General features: G+C 46.3%; 1 protein-coding gene and 1 long non-coding RNA gene across 3 annotated transcripts; one reads left to right on the plus strand and one right to left on the minus strand.

Moving 5' to 3' along the window:
• Positions 1 to 215: 215 nt before the first annotated feature.
• Positions 216 to 2,725, minus strand: LOC128938385 (PHD finger protein 7-like). Its single transcript, XM_054278568.1, has 10 exons — positions 2,683 to 2,725; positions 2,267 to 2,358; positions 2,080 to 2,181; positions 1,668 to 1,792; positions 1,429 to 1,591; positions 1,230 to 1,336; positions 902 to 1,015; positions 637 to 755; positions 435 to 480; positions 216 to 330 (listed from the first exon to the last, which is right to left on the minus strand). Exons 1-10 carry the CDS (start codon positions 2,723 to 2,725, stop codon positions 216 to 218), a joined length of 1,026 nt encoding a protein of 341 aa, XP_054134543.1.
• A 15,401-nt stretch (positions 2,726 to 18,126) lies between these two features.
• LOC128938573 (uncharacterized) lies at positions 18,127 to 21,014 on the plus strand. 2 transcript variants are annotated; one of them, XR_008483165.1, is made up of 5 exons: positions 18,127 to 18,172; positions 18,261 to 18,324; positions 19,014 to 19,089; positions 19,206 to 19,973; positions 20,657 to 21,014. It is a non-coding gene; the product is annotated as an uncharacterized LOC128938573 (long non-coding RNA). The 2 variants fall into 2 exon arrangements; XR_008483166.1 differs by having other exon boundaries at positions 18,128 to 18,172; positions 20,746 to 21,014.
• Positions 21,015 to 21,289: the final 275 nt, after the last annotated feature.

Here is a 21,289-nt window from a genome sequence, read left to right on the forward strand (position 1 = left end):
GGGCCCAGCCTTGCTGGCAGGAGCACCTGCGTCTGGGGGATGTCCGTGATGGTGTCTCCCTTCGCCTGGGCCTTTCAGCCCTTGGCCTTGTCCCACTATTTCTGTCATGGCGACTCCTGGAGCGGACAGGTGGACTCTGGGCGCGACTTTGCCGGCGAGAGCGGCTTTGCCTGCGGCCAGGCCCAGCACATCTGGAATAGACCCTGTCCTCAGGGTCAGGGGACCTGCTGCATGTTGACCTTGATCTGCTGATGCTGCTGGTGTCCAGTGAGGAAGATGGCAGCGCCTGCTGCCATGCTGCATGTTGGGGCCTGCTGTGGCTGCCCGTCTCTGGAGATGGAGGCGGGGAAACCAGCACCAATGGCACAGGGGTGTGGGAGCTGGGGCTGATGGCCTCAGATTCTGACAAGCCATGAGCAGATTGCAGTCCTGACTGTCTGGCTGGCCTGGGGCCATTGAGCTCTGACTCATCCCTGGAGGCTGTAAGGGCAAGCAGGAATGTCAAAGATCACCCAGGCCCAGGCCAGGCCAGGCCAGAGCAGTGCCCCCAGCCCTCCAGCAGTGGATGCTGTGCTCTGCCAAGCCCAGCCTGGGCACTGTCCCCAGCCCAGGGACACCGGGGAATTTGACTCATACATGTTCCGAGCCCAGCACAGGTGTCACACTCCCATATGTCTGTGCTGCTTCTCAGGCCAGAGCAGCGCCTGTGAGTGCCCTCAGCAGCACAGGAGGAGCACAGGAGCAATTCCCAGGGCCTGGGGAGGCAAACAGGCTCATAGCACTGACAACAAAGTGTACCAGCACGTGGTTGTCCGGCCAAGCGCTTCTGGTTCTTCCCGCTTTGAGCCCTTGCCGAGACACAGGTTCCCTGCAGAGCCCCAGGTGCAGCTTCCCAACTTACCCCTGTTCCTCTGCCTCCTCCCTGCCTCCAGGGTAAAGGCAATCCCTGGCGTTGCACTGGCTGTGCCTCATGTCTAGATCTGCGAAGGCATCGTTGTCCTCCCATGTTGGCACTCTGATGGAGAAAGGAAGAGATGATGAATTTCTGCTGCTCTCCCTCACGGAGGTCCAGGGTGTCCCAGCTCTTTCTCCAGTGCTTTTCCAAGTTGGGTGTGAAGCTGAAGCCCAGCCTCACAGGACAGGGCAGGGCCAGGGCTCCTGGGGAAGGGCCTGGCACAGCACAGCACTTGCACCCTCCTGGCTGGTGGGCCAGGCAGAAGGACACCAACCTGATGGGGATTCGGATCCCCAAGATGAACATTTCGGCAAGAAATGCCTCACTGTCTCTGCACAGGGGGCATTGGAAGCATAAAAGACCAGCGCGCAAGGCCTGTCCCTGCAGGGCAAACACAGGCAGGGTGAGCGAGGCCCTGCTGCCGCTGCTGCTGAGCACCTGCTGTGCCCCGGGGCTGAGGGGAGGGCTCCTACCTGGATGCAGTCCCTGTGGAACCAGGCCCTTTTGCACGTTGGGCACACCAGGGTTGTGAAGGTCTTTCTGTCCTCCACAGGCTCCATGCAGATGGGACAAACGGTGTCCGGCTCAGGAGTCGCCTCCACCTCCTGCTCTGGACGGTGCTCAGGGCAGAAGGAGCTGGGGGCAAAGGGATAGGCAAAGTGAGAAATGCTGGATCTTTCACCAGTGATGACCAGAAGGGGAGAGGCGGTACCTGAACGGGGTAATATATTGATTGACACAGCCAGCCTCCTTGGCACAGGGCAGATGGAACCATCTGTCACAGTCCTCCATGCAGCACATGATGGTTGCCCCACTCTGGCCGCAGATGCCGCAGATCTGGAAAGAGCCAAGCAGCCCCATCAGCAGCAGCAGCAGCAGCCTCGAGGCCTCCCCGGGCAGCCCCAGGGCTCCGGGCAAGGCGCAGGACGTGGCCGCTGCTGGCTCCCAGCCCACAGAGCCGCCAGCTGGAGGAGGGAGGCTCCTGTGCCAGGGCCTCTGTGCCAGAGCTGCTGGGGGCCAGACTTTGTCCCGGCTGTTGGGCCGGCCTTTCTTTCCTGCTGCCTGGGCTAAGCTCTGGCAAACCTCGCCAGGCACAAATCTCCCTGCTCTTGTCAGGCTCTCACCTTCTGTGCCGCCCGCCGCACTGCAATTAGGAGATCTCGAGGGAGAAAGTCCATGAGTCCCCCGCGGTCCGTCTCTGGATGAAATAGTAGAGTGGCGAAGAACTGCAGCCAAGGGGAGAAGCTGATGAGGAGAGAGCGGCAGGAGCTGCCCATTGCAAAGGTGGAGGGAGCGCCCGGAGCCACTCACCATGCAGAACGCGTGGGCACAGAGCCCACCCTTCTGCAGTTTGGCACCGCACATGTCCGGGTCAGCCTCGGCACGGCGACACAGCATGCAGGCTGCAGGGGACAGAGCCAATGGCACCGGGCATGAGCAGCTCTGCGGGGCTCTGAGCCTGCAGCAGCATCGGCCCCAAGGCTGCTCTGTCCCTGCCTGGCTGATGGGCAGGGCTGGAGGCCTTGCAGAGCAGGGGCCATTGTGGGCACGGCTGTCCCAGGAGCTGCCTCCTGGCCCAGCTGGGCCCCACTTGGGCAGGAAGGAGGCTCCCGGCCCCGGCATGGCCGAGCAGCTCCTGCCTCCCCCTGCCTCTGCTCTGATCCCCATGCTGCCTGCTGCCACAAGAGGCCCTGGGCCAGGCTGTCAGAGGGCTGCTTTGCCCTCACCTGGCTCCCTGGCACCAGGGCCCTCCTGCTTGCTGTCAGACATGGCGGCTGTCTACGCTGAGTCTATCTCCTCGACTGACGTGGTCACTTCGAGGAGCTGTTCCTCTCTGTCTGTGGGAGAGAGAAGGGGGGGGGGAGTTTGCAGAGCAGGCCCAGAGCCACGAGGCTCTACTCCCTGCTCAGCCCTGCGTGAGCCCTGCTCCTGTCTGTTTCTCCTCCCGTCGTCGCCTTGAGGAACACCGCAGTGTCCTCTGGCTGTTCCTCCGCTGATTCTGTGATTCTGGGAAGGGAGAGGCAGGTGAGCCTGCCGCACAGGGCCAGAGCCCCAAGGTGTGGGGCCCTTCTGGTCCCTGAGCAGCCACGTCCCTGCCCTACCTTCTCCTCCCGTTGTCAGGTCGCACTGACACTCGGCTTGAGCCCCGCGTTCCCTTTTGTGGCCTTCCTCGCACAGGTCACAATGGCCACTCTGACATCGGCACCGTGTACCCAAAATCGGGGCAGCCATGGCCCCAGGTCCCTGGCAACCACTTGTGGCGGCCCCCTCGGGCACCGAGCTTCTGAGATGGGTCCGAGCGTTTGCTCAGGGTGGAAGCAGGGCCGGGACTCCTGCAGCAAGTGCAGGGTCAAATGCCAGGCCCTGGGGCAGCCATCCAGGGTGGCACTGTAGGCAGGGAGGTGCTGTTCAGGCATTGCCATGCCAGGGCTCCGGCCCTGGCCAAGGGAAATCTCTGCTCCTGCCCCTGGCAGGCGGTGGCCCAGAGAGCCCGTGCGGAGTCAACTGCACTGCAGGGATTCAAACCCTGCTCTAGGTGAACTGATGTTTTCCTCAAGACCTGTCTGCAGAAAACTAAGATGAACCTGATTTGATGCTGCTGCCGATCCCCATTGGTACAGGAGATAAACCTGGACACCACCACAGCTGCCTCCAGACCTCAGTTATCCTGTCATCCTATGAACTAACAACTTTGACATTTCATATAAATGGAAAAATTAGTATTAAGCTTCTGAGAAACGTCATCTTTTATACTGACTCAGCGGAAAGACAGAAAATTTACTGAAAATTTTCTGCGTACATTTGACAGGAGAGCTTGCAACTGTCCTCAACTCAAGTCAAATACAGGAGGATGCTTTTCCTACATTATAGGAACTTTGCCAGTTTGGTCCATGCTTTCCTACTAGAAAATACATTGGAAAAAACTCAGGAAGAGAAGCACAAACAATTCTTGACAATTTTTCTCTTTCGTGTCTTTGCAAACATGCTCCTGGAAATCCAGATCCATGGCTTCTAGAACAATCAATGGGATCTCTGGGAAGCAGGGCAGGGGCTGTGACACCTCAGGGAAATCGGCCATGGAGTGGAACTGGGGCTGTCAGCCCTCAGGGAAACCAGCCATGGAGCAGGGCTGGGACTGTGACACCTCAGGGAAACCGGCCATGGAGCGGGGCTGGGGCTGTGACACCTCAGGAAACTCACCACGGCAGCCACGTCCAGAGGTTTTGAAGTACTTGTTTTGTGGTTTAATGCCCTTCCAAGATCAATCTAGCATCTTTGCATATGAGCATGACATACAAGGGTATTTAAAATTGAGTCTGATCCAGTCATCAAAGGTAATGAATATGACCTGTAAACTTACCTTTTCATGATTGCCAAACAATATGGAACTTTTCTTATGTCTGACTTAAAATATGCAGAATGCAAAATTCATTCTCAAGACAGGAAAAAAGAAAACAATGAAAATAGGATATAGGCAATCTTCAAAAGGCACAGAGAAGAAAATAAACATTAGAAAGCCTTAGAAAAATTCATTTTTCTTCTTCATCTTCTCAGTATTTGTTGTTTGAATGTTTGTTGTCTTACTTGACCCTCTCAAAACAAGGCATGTTACACCTTTATTGTCTCAGTGCTGTATTTCCCCAGTCGCTGACTTGCCATTTAGGCTCTGCTTTATTGGAAATATACAACAAGGAAATGTACAACTCTATGGAAGAGAGTTGCACAAGCCTCTGGATTCCTGACTGTTCACCTCTGCCAATGCTCACAGTATTGTCCCAACACGCCTGAGCTTCCTGTCTTTCAGTGAGAGAAAGATTCAGCTGAAGTGAAGAAAACAGGGCAGGGGAGATGGAAACCTTCCCTTGAGATGCTTTTGGGAAGGCCTGCAAGCACCCTGCCTTCCCTTGGAACAGAGGTGGTCACCATGCATGGTGTTGTCTGACTTGCCCTAGGTGCCCGTCTATTCCAGAAGGACTTTGGCCCACTTCATCACTTGTCTGTCCCTCCAGTTCCAGGGCCTCAAACCTGCTATGTAAGGTACTAAACCTGTAAGTCAGCTGTAAGTTTTCAGAATAAGGCACTGAGCATGGCTCTAACTAGTTTTTTTATCAGGCTTACAATATATTTTGAGAAGAAGAAGGAGCAGAGAAGGTGTGAAAAATGCATATTATATGATTGGCTTTTCGCAAATATTAATATTAATACTATATGTGTTATGTTGGAAAGTTATGTTGTATTAATCCTTTTTTTGTAGTGCTACCCTAATCTTTTAAAGTAGTGTGGTGAATATAGTTTTGGGCTACACAAACTCTGTGATGTAAGATACTTTTTCTAAATAGCTCAAGGAGAGATAACAGTAGCAAGACACCAAAACTCTGAGAAAAGAAATATTGCCTCCTTATCCGGAAGAACCAGACTTTGAGGGACCAAGACAATTGATTTATAAGGTGAGGGAGGGGTTGACAAGAACAAGAAAACACCCATTGTTTGAAAAGAATTTTGGCATCATGTATGAGATATATGAATATGCAACAGGCTATTACTTTTAAGGGTTAATCCTTTGTTAGCAAAATGTGTTCTGAGGCAGAGCAGAGCACCCAGACATCTCTAATTCTGTGCATTTTTATTGTCATTTTTTGTCCTACCTCTAATTGTCCACATTCTTTTTTCTCTAATTTTCATTACTAATTTTATAACAAATTTATTACTATTAAACTTTTAAAATTTTAAAACAAGTGATTGGCATTTTTCACAGTAGGGGTAGAGACCACACAAGAATCCAGCAGAGTCTTCCCAGCTTTTGCATCTGGGTTCTATGAAGCACAACACCCAGCACTTGCACTGCGCCGTCTTTTCCTGAGTTCTGGTGACCAGAACCATCCCATGGCCAGGCCCAGGATAATTTGGGTGCCAAAGTCCCATTGCCTGCAAACATCACACTCTTTTTCACCCAGCTGGTGCTCATCTCAGCATATTTGCTGAGTTGGCTTTATGACTGTTTTCTTTATCTTGGCAGTTCTAGCAGATGTCCTTACGGTCCCTAAATTCTGCATCCTTTGTGTCCACTGAAATAAACAGGGGAGGAGACTTTGTCTCCTTTTAATGCCTTTATTATAAGTGATCAGCTCAGGATTGGGCAGCTTGGACAGGTCTGCAGCTTCCCGTCGTCTCTCCCAGGGCGAGGAGGAGGAGGAGGAGGAGGAGGATATGCGCAGCTTTGTCCACTGAAGGCAGAGCTGAGGGGTCCAGTCCTCGTGGGAGCCTTTGGGGCATCGTGACCCTCTGTTGTTACTGTTCGCTGCCTCGTTCTGTCTGCTCCCGGTTTCGGGACGACTCCTGCTCAGGGTGAGAAGGACTATGAAGGTGTTCAGCATCTCTGCAGGCTCAGCACTCCTTTCCTGACGTCCAGACATCACTCCAATCTCTCAACTCTTAGGTGGCTCATTGTTTTTGGGGTCTTTTTTTAGCAAGTTAGAAGCAGTAGCTTCTCATGGCATGCTGGTCCTTGGAGTTAATTTGCATATCCCTCCCCTCAAGCCTCTTCTCCTCACTGTTCGGGATGTCCCCACCCTTCACTGTCTCAGAGAAGGGCCAGTAACTCGCCCCAGCTAGGGCTTTTACTGATACAAACACAACTATTAACAGCAACGACCCGTAATTACCATAATGCAAGCAGCACCCCAGCAGCAACAGTGGTAACCTTTTTCTCACAGAAAAAAATTGGCAGAATTTTTGTTCATGACAGTAGAGAATTTAGTGCTTCAAAGTAGAGGGTTTATTTCATTTTAGCATGGATGACTTAATAGTCATGAAAATGTCAGCATTACAGGCAACATTATCAGACAGATGTGGAGGAAAAAAATACACTGATATTCCTGTGCTGGCACACATCTGCAGCTGGGAAACAGCAGAGGAGCTGCAGTGTACAGCTGTTAGCAGAAAATTGGGGAAGAACTGCTCTGGTGAAATTTGGGGTTCAGGATGAGGATTCATCAGTGGTGCTGTTAACACTGTCAGAATGGCTCACTCAGTCTCTGCCAGGCTGGTGTGGCCTCAAAGGCTGCCCCTGCTGCTGGCAGAGTGTGTGAAGCCTCTGCTGAGCAGGCAGTGGCATTCCCCCGAACACCTTCTCACAGCAGGGACGGAGATGGACCCAGCCCAGCACATGGAAATGGATCTCTCCAACTGAACACTCAGGTGAAGCGACCAGAGAGCGTGTCCAGCATGAACCAGGTGAGCTGCACATCTCCAGGGTAATGATTCTTGCGCCTTCAGAGCCACAGTGTCGCTCAGCTTTTTTTTCCCCAGGCTTTCAATCACCTCTCAAACAGACGAATACTCCCCTTTGAGGCTGCTGTGCCCTGTGCACTGGGGAGCCTGGCAGGTGGCCCTGTTGGTGAGAGGAGGGCAGCTGCAAGCAGGCAGCCCCCAGGAAAACATGGGAATTTCAGTGGTTTCTGATGCCTGAGGAATGGGGAGATGGCCTGAGCTCAGCAGGAGTTAAGCAAAGTCATACAGAGGCCTGGCTGTTATGATTTAAGGTCGCTTAGTGAATATCTGTAGTTTCTATAGATATTTCTATATCTGTCAAAGTAGAATATAGAGCCTTGTGCAGGAGAAAAAGAACTCTTTATGTAAGATATGACCTGGAGGGCATCATGCCAGGCTCCCTAGTGCACAGGGCACAGCAGCCTCCAAGGGGAGTATTCGTCTGTTTGGGAAATTGTTGATGGGAAGTTTGGAAAAATAAGATTTCCTCTTTGGTGCAGGTCAGATGGGTGACACCTGGCAGCTTGTGCACTGCCACTGTGTTAACCTGTGTGCCTCTCCTTCCCTCCCTGCTCCACAGGCAGACCAACACGGGAGCAGCAGGGAGAGGTGGCTTTGTCCTGGAGGATCCAGGAGCTCGCTGTCGATATCAGAGCCTGCAGCCTCAGCACTTATTTCTTTCTCAAACTGTCACACACATAAAAGCATTTCTGCAGCCCACTCCTATGGGATTTTCAGCGGCATTGGATATCATTTCCTTTTCCCTCAGATATCTTTTCTTCCTAGCAGGAGTGTTCAAAATCCTTTCCTCCTCTTCAAGACTCTGTGTCTCTGCATTCTGTAGCAGGTAAGAGCACATAGCATGGTGGGACAGGGCAATCCCTTCTGCCTTGCAAGCAGCCTGGAGCCACAGAGGCTGCTGTTGGCCACGGGCATTCTCAGCTGCGTGTCATCGGGCCCCAGTCTAATCTGCGAGGTGCCATTGCCGTGGAGTGAAATCCTTGGCTGGTGGCCGATCACCCCCAGCCCGTTGGATGGCACGGCCAGGAGCTGGTGCTCACCAGGGCAGGAAGGGTCTAGGAATCCTGGCTGCTGCTGCTGCTGCTGCTGACAGGGCTTTAAAGCGTCCTGCTCAAAGGAGGAGTGCGTGGGGTGTGACCCCTCCCCGAGCAGAGCTGAGAATGGCAGGACCCGTGACTGTGCTGTCCCTAAGGTGCACTCACACTGCCTAAAAGCTGTCGTACAGTGTGCCTTGGGATTCCAGAAGAAGGGATGTTGAGGGCATAAAGCCTGGCCAGGGGTGCCAGGGACTGTTTCAGTCAGCCCAGGGAATTGGTGCCGCTTTGCCTGGTGGAGAAGGTGTGACAAGGAGCCGGCCCAGAGCCAAGGCACCGTTGGCTGTGGCCATTGGCCTGCAGCTGGCTCAGCGTGGAGATAGAGACTGCCTGCACTTGTACAAACCTGTTTATTATTTAAAGAGCCTCCATTAGCCTTCACTAGCAGAATTAAGCATCTTTGGTTTCAAAACTCCCATACACAGACCCTGAGCATCTACTGTGGCCTGCAGGGCTTCTAGCATGGGAGAGGAAGGGATCCGCGCCCTGCGCCACCCATGCCCTTACCTGATGTGGAAATTGTGATGATATTATTAAGGTGTGTCTCTTAGTGCCTTGCCATTCGGGAATCCCGAGGCTTCACTTGTCCTAGTTTAGCTTTCTGATGTGGAGGAGCTGAACTGCAAACTGATATGGAATTTGGTGCTGTCTGTGCAGTGACATCCTGTAAAATTTCTGTCCCAGAAATTCTGTCATGATGGCTCTGCCCCATAAAGAATGACACGGCCTGACTGTCAGCAATTTTTAGTTCTGCAATAGTGTAAAAATGCTAAAATTTGAACACTGCGTATTATTTCAAAAGAAAATATTTTAAAACTTGAAGCGATAGCTAAAATTACACCTGCAAGGTAGCAAGAGCAAATACATAGAATACTTCTCCCTGTTTGTAGATATACTTTTCATTCAATAATTTGCTGATGGGGATATGCTTTTATGTATTTAGTGACCTTTACAGATTTATTCCCTGAGTTTTTTGAGTTCATAGAATCATGGAATAATTCAGGTTGGAAGGGGCTCTAAAGATCACTTCATTCCAAGCCTGCTGCCATGGGCAGGGACATGGTTCCATGGACCAGGTTGCTCTGAGCCTCATCCCAGAGCACCAGTGGGCCTTGAACACTTCCAGGGATGGGGCAGCCCCAGCATCTGTGAGCAACCTGTGCCAGCCAGGTGCCAGAGGAGGAAGAAAGCCCTTCTCACCTGGAGCAGAGGCTGCTGCAGCTTCGTGTAGCCTTGTGTACCCGAGTGTGTAAGACAGAAAGGCCCTTCCCAAGGAGGGGTAACAGCACTGAAAGATCATTTTTGGGAGAAGCAGAGCAATGGAACGCCAAAGCAGCCTTCAGTTCTTCCAGCAGATTTGGGAACAGCTTGAAGGATGAATGACAAGAGCTGGCCTGGTGCCTGCCAGCTCTGCAGGCAGTGGGGATGGAGAAGCTGCAGTTATCTGTCTTCTTGGCTGAGTCTTTAAAAATGAGGCACTTTTCTGTAGTTCCTTTTCAAGCATTACGTGACAGTTCCCCCTAGAAGTCCAAAGGCAGCTGTTTTCTTAGCAGGAGGAAGTCAGGAAGAGGCAAAGCAGGCAAAGACATCCAATAAGTCTGGATAAAAAACTTGGCTAACCTGTTTTTTCCCCCTGCTCCAAACAGCCAATTCTGAAGCACTGAGCAGAGATCTGCCCGGGAGGAAAAGCAGAGCCAATCTCTGAGAACTGATATGCGAGCTCTGGTGAGGACAGCTGCTCCCCTGCCTCGGTGTGGGACCTGCTGAGCTGCCGTTCCTGTGCTGGGAGTGTTTCTCCTCTCATCCAGCCAAGCCAGAGACCTCCTAGGGAATGAGCAGGTAAGGTTTAAGTACCCAGATCTCCCCAGTAAGAAGTGGCATGGCAAAAGGAAATGGCCTCAAGTTGCAGCAGGGAAGGCTTAGATTTGCTTTGAGGATCAATTTCTTCACTGAAAGGGTGGTCAGGCATAGGAGCGGGCTGCCCAGGGCAGTCCCCATTGCTGGAGACATTTGAAGCATGGCAAGATGTGGTGTTTAGGGACCTGATTTGGGTGGGGGCTTGGCAGTGCTGGGGCAGCAGCTGGGCTCGATGACCTTAGAAGGCTTTTGCAACCTAAAGGATGCTATGGTTCTGGAAAGCCTTGACCCCTCTGGCTCTGACACAGCACCTGGATGCTGACGGAAGGAGGCTGGTCATAGACCCTGGAGGTCCCTGTCCCACAGGGAGAGGACAAGGCAGTGTCACCTGCAGGGAGGGTCTTGTCCCCAGAGAGCAGCCAGTGACTCCATCCCTGCCCGGGGCTCTGGGTGCACCCTCGGGGTGGACACCTGCCCTCAGGTTCCCCTCTGGGCGCCCGGGAAGGGAACCAGGTCCATCCGTGTGGCAGCTCCAGGCCTGCAGGCTCTGGGGCCCTGCAGCTCTGTGCCCTGTCACAGGGCGGCAGGGACGTGACACTGCCCGGCCACACTGCTGGCCTTGGATCCTTGCTGCTTTCCTCCTTATCCCATATGGATGTACTAGCAATCTTGTGTCTTTTCTTTAAAACTGTCCTTGGGAGAGTTCAAAGAGAGGGTAATTAGTGATGTCAAAGCCTACATATTTGACCTGTTGGCACTCAAGAGAAAAGACAAAAACCTGCTTTGCATCCTTGTGCCTGGAAGTCATTGTGACCCAGGGAAGTGAGGAAGGGGCTGGCTGAGGTCACTGAGGCTCTGAGATGGAGGTGAGTTTGCATTCCAGTTTATTGGAACAGAGGCTCATCAGAAGTTTCCTCAGCTATCTAAGGCACAGAGCCCTGGAGCCAAGTAAGCCTGAGCTGCTGCATACTTGCTGTGAGCTTTGGGGTGAGGGTGCATCGTTGCAGGCCTGGGATGGATTGAAATGCGCTGAGGAAACCAGAGGGAGGGAGGGAGGGAGGGAAATCCCCTGTTAACATGTGCCAATTCTTCTGTCAGACTCATCACGGCGGGACAGCGTGAAGACTGAAAGTGTAAGAAAATGTGGAGGGAAACAGAGAATCTGACAGGAGCATCGAATGCACGAGTGCACAAATTTTGCTTTTTGCTTGGATGTAAACTCAGGAGTTTAAAGGAATTTGGGAGTGAGAAGGGACATTTCAGAAGGAGAAGAAGAAAAAGAAGAAGTTGTTGTTACAGTCCTGGCAAAATCTTTTGTTCTAGCTAATAAAAGAACTTCGTTTAAAAAACAAAATAAAAAAATGTAGGTTTTTTTTCTTCACTATTATGTTCATTGGTGGTATATGGTGTGTTGTTTTATTTCTTGGTATTATTAACTCTGTGTAAGTTGTTTTTGGAGTGAAGCTAACTTTCTGGATAGGTTGGTTTGTATTTGAGGTAGGATTAATTCCAATAGGTTTATTTCATAGATTTCTGATAGGTATTACTGGGATTTTGGTTTTGTTTGCTGTATGTATAAACATACAGCTTTGGTAGGGCCAGCTGGGCTGTTGGAGTTTTTAATTTTTGAAAGGTTTTTCAATGCAGTGGTTTTAAGATGGTTTTTAAGAATTCATTGTATTGTTTTATGTTGTTTGTAGTTGTTGTATGGTAAGGGATATGGTGTGACTTCTTGAACGTTATGGTTTTAGTGTTCCTAAGTTCTGATTTCTTTCTGGTTTGATAGTTTTTTTTAGTTTTATTTTTTGGTACAGGGGCATTTATATGGTGGGGTTTTATAGGCAATATGTTTTTTAATTTGGGTAGTGGGGTTTTTTTTAGTATTTTAATAGTTTAGATTTTTTATTTTCATGGTTTTAATTTTTTTTTATTTTTTCAAATAACTTTTATCGATTATATGTTATTATTTGTGCACTCGCATAAAGGTAGAGCTTTGGGGACTTCTTTTAGTAATGTTTTGGGTCAGTTGTACAGTTTTGAGTCTAGTGAGTTGGTTTGATTTAATTTTTACTCGGTGTTTGTTTTTATTAGCAGTTGTGTCATTTTCAAGGTGTATTTGAGTTTTTTGGGGTTTTTGAGATATTGGTTTAGGAGGAAGTTTATGATGAGAATGTGCAGAGGTTTTGAGCTACTTTATAGTGGGATTTAAAATTTATTTACAGTTAGGTTTATTTGAGTTTTTATTAGGGTTCAGTGTTGTGGGATGTTTGTTCTGTTAGTAATAGAAATAGTTTTTGTTTTGATGTGCTGCGATGGGATGAGCATGTGCTGCGTGCCGGTGCTGACAAAGGTACAGTATTGTTGTGGTTCTGATGTGTCAGGTTAATGACTGTATATGGTTTAATAGATAGATGAAAATAGAAATAAATATAAATTTAAAATAAATATAAAATTTGAGTGGTAAACATAAATATAGATAACAGATACATATATAAAACTATAATATATGGTATATAATTGTAACATATTATCATATAGATAAATGATAGTCTATTATATATATACAAAGATACATAAATATAGATTGTAAATATGGAAATATTTTAATATAGTTAAATTGGGGGGTTTTATTAGGTTATAGACTGGGTTTTTTTAATAAATTATATACATAGAATTAAAATGAAAATTCAGATACAAATATATATGCAAATACAAATATCTATAAATATTTAAATTAAAAAATATAAGTAAAAGAAATATATAATACAGAAATTATATATTTATTATTATATTAGAAGGTATTCTCTCTAATATATATAATATCTATCAATATAATAAATAAAAATTATCAATATAAATATGATTATAATTTTGAAAAATAAAATTAATTCTTAAATTTTAAATATGGTTTAAATAAAGGAGTGTCCTTGGTTTTTATTTGGTTAGAGGCAGGAGTTTTAGTTTAAATAATATAAGTATTATAGAAATGTGAATCTTAAGATAGAAATATAGAATAAATATATAAATAGAAATTGCTAAACTATGAATATAAACTTAAATATGAATATATGTAAGTAATATGAAGAGTTGTATTATAGAATATAAATAACATTATACAGCAATATAAATTATAAATGGGAATATAAATATAAAAATATGTAAATATAGTTTAAAAGAAAGGGAGTTTTTTGGCTTTTAGTTAAGTAGAGGCAGGGGTTTTATTTTAAATAAGTGTTACAGAAGTAAAAATCTTGACGCAGAAATATATAATCAATATGTAAAAATATGTATAAAAAATATAAAAATATATAATTAACTACTCGCATCAGATGTAATATAGAATATAAATTTATTTATCAATTGACATTGATAAAGATAAATGTGTAAGTAAGCAATATACATTAATATACATTATAAATACAAATATGAATATAAAAATCAGACATAAGGATAAAACCTATTGAAATATTGTTTAAAAGAAAGGGTTGGGTTTTTTTTTTATTCTATTTGGGTTAGAGGCAGGGTTTTTATTTTAAATAATATGAATGTAGATATTATTGTTATATATTTCTAAATATTGAGATATATAATCAAGATATAAATGTATATATAAACACAAAATATAAGTAAATACAGATAATAGGAAGAGATGTGATGGAGAATACAAATAACAGTATACATAAGTATACATGTTAAATGTAAATGTGAATATGAACCTGAAAAATAGAATTTTTAAAAAATATTTAAATACAGTTGAGAAGAAAGGGGTTCTTTTTGGCTTTAACGTGGGTTGGGGCAGGGGTTTTCTTTTAAATAATGTAAGTGTTACAGAAGTAAAAATCCTAACACAAATAAATATATAATAAATATTTAAAGATATGAATAAAAATATTTGAATAAAATATAAATAATAGGAACAGATGTAACATAGAATATAAATTTATAAATAAATCAGAAAATATAAATGTAAAATTGAACATAGATCAGTATACATTTTAAATGTAAATGTGGATATAAATTCGAAATTATTTTTTTTTTTAATTTAAATACGCTTGAAATGAAAGGGGTTTTTATTTGGCATGTATGGGTAGAGGCAGGGGTTTTATTTTGAATACTGTATGTGTTACAGAAGTAAAAATCCTAACCGAAATATTACTTACTATGCAAAAATATGTGTAAAAATATACAAATAAATTTAAGTTTTAGGGATATATGCAATATAGAATATAAATGTATTTATAAAATGAAATGGATAAATGGACAGTATATATCAATATACATTATAAACAGAAATGTGAATATTAATATGAAAAAATATTTTTTAAAATATTTAAATATTTTTAAGAGAAATTGTTGGGGGTTTTTTTCTTTTGTTTTGTTTTTTATCCTATTAAATTACAGGCAGAAGTTTTTTTCCTCTTCCCGGTTGTTTTGGGGCATTTATTTCAGAGCAGTTTTTGTCGGGGGTCGCCCTTGTTCTTTTTTGCCGCCTTCCCTGCCCGCAGCCCCGAGGCACGCTGCGCCCCTGGCTGGGGCGGGCAGCAGTGCTGCCGCCTTGTGGGCAGAGCGCGGTACTGCAGCCCTGCACAGAGAGGCCGCCACCTTGGGAGTGGCTTGTCGCGGACTTTTCCTTGACCTTCTCAACATGGCAGCGAAAAGGGCGGGGAAGTGGAGGACCACGGTGGGTGTAACTGGACTGCCTGCATGGAATACCGACGTCATGGCGGCCTGATGGATTTTTCTGTGGCGTTTCAAGTGTATCCGACACATGCCGTGGGCTCAGCGGCGCCGCGGGCAGGCGTATTTTTGCGGGTTTGTGACAGGCATCTGGGTAAACGCCTCTCTGTGCCGGGGTCCTCTTATCGCCGGCTTTCCCGCCCTCAGGGAGCCGATCCGGGCCGAATTGTTCCGAAGAGCCGAAGAGCCGAGGGTGGCCGAAAAGAGCCGACTTGAGCCGAAGAGGCGAGTGTAGCCAAAAACAGCCGAGTTTACCCGAAGAGCCGAGTGTAGCCGAAAACAGCTGAGTGTAGCCGAAAACAGCTGAGTTTACACCAACAGCAGATGATAGCCAACTGTAACCGATAGCCGAGTGTAGCCGACATTGGCCGCGTTTAGACCATGTGCCGAATATGACCGAGTTTAGCCGAACCGTGCTGAGTTCAGCCCAAGAGCTGAACTGAAACGAGTTTAGACCAAGAGCCGAACCAAGCTGAATTCAGCCGAGTTTAATTAGACAAAACCGAACGACGCCGCAGCGCTCTGCCTGCAGTGCGCCGGGGCAGACAGCAGGGGGCGCTGTATAAAGAAAGTATAAAATATCAACTATCTATAAGAAGGAATAAAAGCTCTATGTCACGTGCAGCATTAAAAAATTTCAGGCTCCCAGGGAATAAATAGTTTTCTTTAAATAATTTTCATTTTGGAGGTTTTTTTTACTCCCAGGTAGCCTGAAAGTTTCTACTGCTGATTTTTTATTCTAAAGCTAGAAAGGAAAACCAAGATCAGAAATAGAAGAAAAGGAAAGGAAAAGGGAAAGGAAAGGAAAAGGAACAGGGAAAGGAACAGGGAAAGGAAAGGGAAGGGAAGGGAAGGGAAGGGAAGGGAAGGGAAGGGAAGGGAAGGGAAGGGAAGGGAAGATAATGTTCTGGGAAGGGAAGGTTCCGGGAAGGGAAGGGAAGGTTCCAGGAAGGGAAGGGAAGGGAAGGGAAGGGAAGGGAAGGGAAGGGAAGGGAAGGGAAGGAAAGGAAAGGAAAGGAAAGGAGAGGAGAGGAGAGGAAAGGAAAGGAAAGGAAAGGAAAGGAAAGGAAAGGAAAGGAAAGGAAAGGAAAGGAAAGGAAAGGAAAGGAAAGGAAAGGAGAAAGGAAAGGAGAAAGGAAAGGAGAAAGGACAGGAGAAAGGAAAGGAGAAAGGAGAGGAGAAAGGAGAGGAGAGGGAAAGGGAAGGAAAGGGAAAGGGAAAGGAAAAGGAAAAGGAAAAGGAAAAGGAAAAGGAAAAGGAAAAGAAGCAGGAGAGCAAGAGGGAAGGGAAGGGGTGAAAACAGAGTAAAAAAAGAAAAAAGAGTTGGAGGGAAAAAGAGAGGGCATTCGGGAGGAGCGGTGCTGCCTCAGGTCCTTCCCCGCCCAGGGGTGAAGGTCCCGTTTGATGCCCGGGAGGGACTGCAGCTCCCGATGGCGTGGGACGGAGCCGTGGCTGTCAGCCCGAGACTACAACTCCCGGCAGGCCCTGCTGCCGGCGCGGCGTGTGACGCAACAGCTGACGCGGCACATGAGTGGCTGGCATGCCAGGCGGCCGCGCGGGGCTGTGCGCGGGCAGCTCCCGCGCAGGACGGCGCCGCGGCAGCGTAGCTGGAGGGGCGAAGCCTCCGTCTGGCCGCCCGCACGGCGCTGAGCATCGCGGAAAGGGCGTCCGCCGAGTTCCTCGGCCTCACTCAGCGGTGCCGGGGGCGGGGGCGCTGCCGCCTGCCGATGGTGGAGGGCGAGGCGGTGCTTTGCTGCCGCGGGCCGGGAGCTGCAGGAGCCGCCCCGGGCAAGCAGCGCCAGGCGTTCCCGCGGTCCCAGTGGGGCGGCTGCCCTCAGGCTGGCAGAGGCGCAGCAGCCCCCGAGCTGCAGCCGTCTCCCTCGGGCTGCTGCCGGTGCTGCGGGCGGAGGTGGCTCCGCCGCGTGTTGGGCGTTGCGAGCAGAGAGTGCTGCAATATCGCCGGAATGACAGGGCTGCTGGCTGCCTTAGTGCTCGTGGCTCTTTCTTCCATGAAAACGGATGGAGCGGCGCTGACCGGTAAACCCAGAGATGGCCAGAAGAATGCCCAGCGCAGGCAGCAGGCGGGCTGTATCCTTCGGATGGCACAGGTGCGATCTGCAAACTCACCCCCTTACGCCCCTGCCCTCCGGAGCCCCATGGAAAATGCTTTCCAACATTGTCGAGCTTCTGAAAGACAAGACTTGTGATTTGACACTAGCATCCAGAAAAGGTTTCTGTCTAGATTAGCAAATGCCTAAATTGTTCTTGGTTACATCCCATGACCGGTTTTATGCAGTGACTTTATACTGCTTTTAGGATTTTCTTGTACAATGGTGAGAAAATAGGCAGGTCTGGTACTGGTTCTTTTTTTCTACTTCACATTCCATGAGATTCTTTTATCCAAGCACTTGTTTTAAAATTCTACTGTAGGCGTTTATGGTTCACTTTTTTTTTCTTTGCAGCACCCGTGACTTTTTTTTTTGTCTAAATCGACAGTAAATATAACTGAGTAAAATTACCTTGGTTTTCTTCCTTCTTTTTTAACTGAATGGTTTTTATTAAAAATCCTATTTGAATATGTAGAAAAAGTGGGTATGTCCTGTAATATATCCTAGCTTTTCTTGTTTACAGGGTACTCAGAAAATATGTCTCCCTTAGAGTCCCACAGAAACATTCTCAGGGTGATCTCTATCAAGGTATGTATTTACAAATAAGTGATCCCTTTAGATATTTGCCTGTGTACCTTTTCCTGTAATTCAGAGCTTGCGTTCTGTGGGTTTTATGATAAACCTATAAAACATGTAAAAATGGTTTTGCAAGTCTTAATCGTTGAAAGCAGCAATAAGTGGATTTAGAGCCTGTTCTTGACCAGACAAAGGGAAAAAGTGTGACTTTGATGCTGAACTTGTCATTTTTCATTTGACTTGTCTTGAATTATTTAGGAATAGAGAGAACTAGAAAAAGAGAGAAATAGAATTGGTTATTGAGCACTCCTCAAATGCTCACCATGATTCAGTGTAGAGCTGAAGGGAAGGGTGATGGAACAGAGCTCTGTGCTTTAGAAGGAAATAAATTTAAACCTGACCTCCACACAGAGTCTAACTTAGTCTAACAACTAACTTCTGTTGTTTTAAAATACAAAATAGGTTTAGGAATGTTGGAAGTTAGTATTTTGGGGAAGAAATGGCAGTTCCACAGAACATTCCATTTAACAGAGGCTCTCGGAACGATTCATTTTGTAACTGCTGTCACTGCAATCAGTTGGTGGTTCAGCCTTGAAATGTGCACTCGCCCTTCTATAAAGCACTGTTTTGTTTGCCTTTCAGTGCTATGAGTCTTGATAAATTGGAGAAGAGCCCAAGAGAAATTTTTCATCACTTGATAAAAAAGGTAGGAAGTGACTTTTTTTGGTTTGGTTCTTTTTCTTTATTATTTTCTGGAAATAAAAGTAATTAAGTATAGGTACTACTGGTTTGTTTCTTCCAGTAGCAGGTGATAATAATAGTAGTAGTAACAGTAAAAATAATAATAGAAATAATAATAGTAATGTAATACTACTTAAACTGTCTTTATCCATTGAACTGGCCATTTCAAATCAAAACTTCTAAACACAAATCAAACCATCATCCTTGTAGAATCTTTCACAGCAGTGGCCTAAAGATCTTGGTTTTGTTGACAGGGTTTATTGGTTCTGGAAGAACAAGAGGGAAGTACAAGTCTAACTACTTCTAGCTCACAGACCCGTCCAGTGAATACAGCTTTTTATTTTGATGGGCTTGTGATGACTTTGAAATCAGTTGGTCATTACAGTAAAAAAAATTAATGTTTTTTTGAACATGACAGCAGAAATAACTTTAAGCACCAACTTAATAATAATAGATCACCAATTTAAGTTAAAAATTCATGCTATACTATCAAAATTTAAAGGTAAATTATTATGTATTAGGTGATGGTATAAAGTGTATGTTCTAATGTGTAGGATGTATGCAAAGATGCATATCTGAAAGTCCTTAGAGGAAACAAATTTTTATGTCTGCTGTTTGACTGTTTATCATACAATATTTGGTTTTATTTCCCAGGGATCGGTGAATTTTAACTTTGGAGTCCTCTATGCTAAGGATGCTCAGCTTACAGATGATGAAATGTTCAGTAATGGTGAGTTTTTCACCTTCTCTTTAATTGCTACGCTGATCTGAATAAGAAAAAACAAAAGCAAGAGAAAAAAAAAGGATGGTTTATTATTTTTTACACTGTTATGTTTGTTTCCTCAGTATTTGCTGCAGCTCTGCTTACCCAAGCTTTGGGTTCCTTCTGTCCCACTGGGAGTTGCCCAGTTTGGTTGCATCTGGTGAAATTCACCCTGAGACCTTACAGAACTAGCTCAAACTACATGAGAGCCATTTGCAGTTCTCTCCAGACACCTGGAGAATGGGTGATGTTTCTGAGGATCTGGCAAGTATACTTCTATCAAAACTCAGTCTGTGAAATTTCTGGGGAAAACCCTTCTGTGTCCTGAAGGGTTCAAACTCTGGTGAGGATCCAGTTATCAGGTGCTCACCTGGATGGTTCCAGCTCTTAAAGTGAACACTTGTACTCTTGCCCTGTAGTTTATATGTATTGTATTTTTGTTATTTTGCAAGATTTTACAGCTTTGCAAAATACTGGGCATTTCACTCTTTGGAACCTCTCAGATCGTTCTTTGGTGCAGCACCACCTCATGGGACACTTGGCTGCTGTCCTGAAGGGGTTGGTCGCTAGAATTGTAAATCCTGGAGAGTTTATAAGTCTTCTGTCCCCAGGGAGGTATCATGCTTTGTTTACTTTTGTTCTGTTTGTTAGGCACTGCTTCTCGTTGGAAGTATGAATTTCAAACTACCCTGTTCTTTTTTTAACAGTTTTCCTGGTTCTCTCCGTACGGCAGGGAAAGACTCTCGTATCCTTGTCGTCAGGCTCGGTGCTGTCCAAGAAGATACAGAGACTAAAAAAATCATAAGAAGCAAAATATGACTGCAGGGAAAACAAGCTGGAGAGAACAAAAGGTGATATTATTATCCTTACCCTGTATTAGAAACAGCCACTGTGCTTTGATGTTGGTAGCTGCCAGAGGCTTGTTAGCTCTTTGTAGGCAGGTGTAGGTGTTCACTTGTAGGCTTTTTCTCTGGACAAGTCAATTCAAACTTTGCTAAGCTTATATTTGCAGATTACTCTCTAGCACAGTCCAGCATGACATTTTTGAATATTGTAAAAATACCATGTTACTTGGAAATTGCTAATAATGAGAAGCCTTAGGGAAAAATAAGATTTCAGGGTTGGGAGACGTGAGAAGAATTTTGTGGGGATGTTAGACTGAAATAAAGCACACTTGAAGCTGGACTGGCACGCTGGCAGATCCCCTATTAAACAGTAGTGCTTAGATTAGCCTGGGGGTTGCCCATTGTTTCTGTAGAAATCAATGTTTCCTGGTCTTCAGAAGTAAGCTGCTTTGAAAAGCTGGAAGGTGCAGCATAGTGACAATCCGTGTGCTTTGGATTAAAAGTAGATTTCAGAAGGGTCCTAAGCCTTTGTCATTTCCTCGAAGTCGATGTAATCGTATTGAGGAGTTTTTAATTCTGTGCTGCCATGTCATCGATCAGGGCCCTGTCGTACTAATCATCATACAGATACAAAACAAAAAATCAGACCCTGTCCCAACCACTTAGAGCCCAGAACACGATTTCCTCAGGCTGCCATTTGTGTGCCATCGGTACTCACCACGGAAGTGAGCTGGGGATTGTTGCAGCTGTTGGGAACAAACCGCTTCTCGTCACACAGAAATGGAATTGGGATGACGCCTCGGCCAGCCCCTCTCTGCCATCGTCTCCTGAATCTGCAGCAGAGCAGTTCCAGTCCATCCGGGCACGTGTAATCCAGTTCCTGATGATCTGAGCACACGGAGCAGCACTCAGCTGCTGTGGGGGGCTCAGGGAAGGCAGAGTGTGCATTGTCATCTTCCTGAACCTACAGACGAATCAAAGTGAGAAGCTACAGCGTGGAAATCAGTCGCATATATGCTAAATAAAACTTGCAGATTTTTTAAAGAATTGTTTCTGCTTGTTCTTTGTTGTGCTTCAGCGCTTAGAAAACCTCTCTTTAAAATCAGTTCAGTTCATCAGTTGAACTTTTGTTTGCAGACCCTTGCTGAGCAGAATTTGTTGCAGACTCAGTGCACACTGTGCTGGCCTCCCGGGAGTGTGAGGAGCTCATGTGTGCTACTTTTTGCTTTAGGACACTCTGAGGTATTTATTCCTTTTGGGATACATGATGAGAATTCCCAAGAGAGGTAGTTATAAGGTATGACATCGTGAAAAAGCCTGTG

The sequence above is a fragment of the Melozone crissalis genome, unplaced genomic scaffold (assembly GCF_028551555.1).
Source record: "Melozone crissalis strain CALT ecotype California unplaced genomic scaffold, PUWL_Pcris_2 ptg000026l_1, whole genome shotgun sequence".
NCBI classification, from domain to species: domain Eukaryota; kingdom Metazoa; phylum Chordata; class Aves; order Passeriformes; family Passerellidae; genus Melozone; species Melozone crissalis.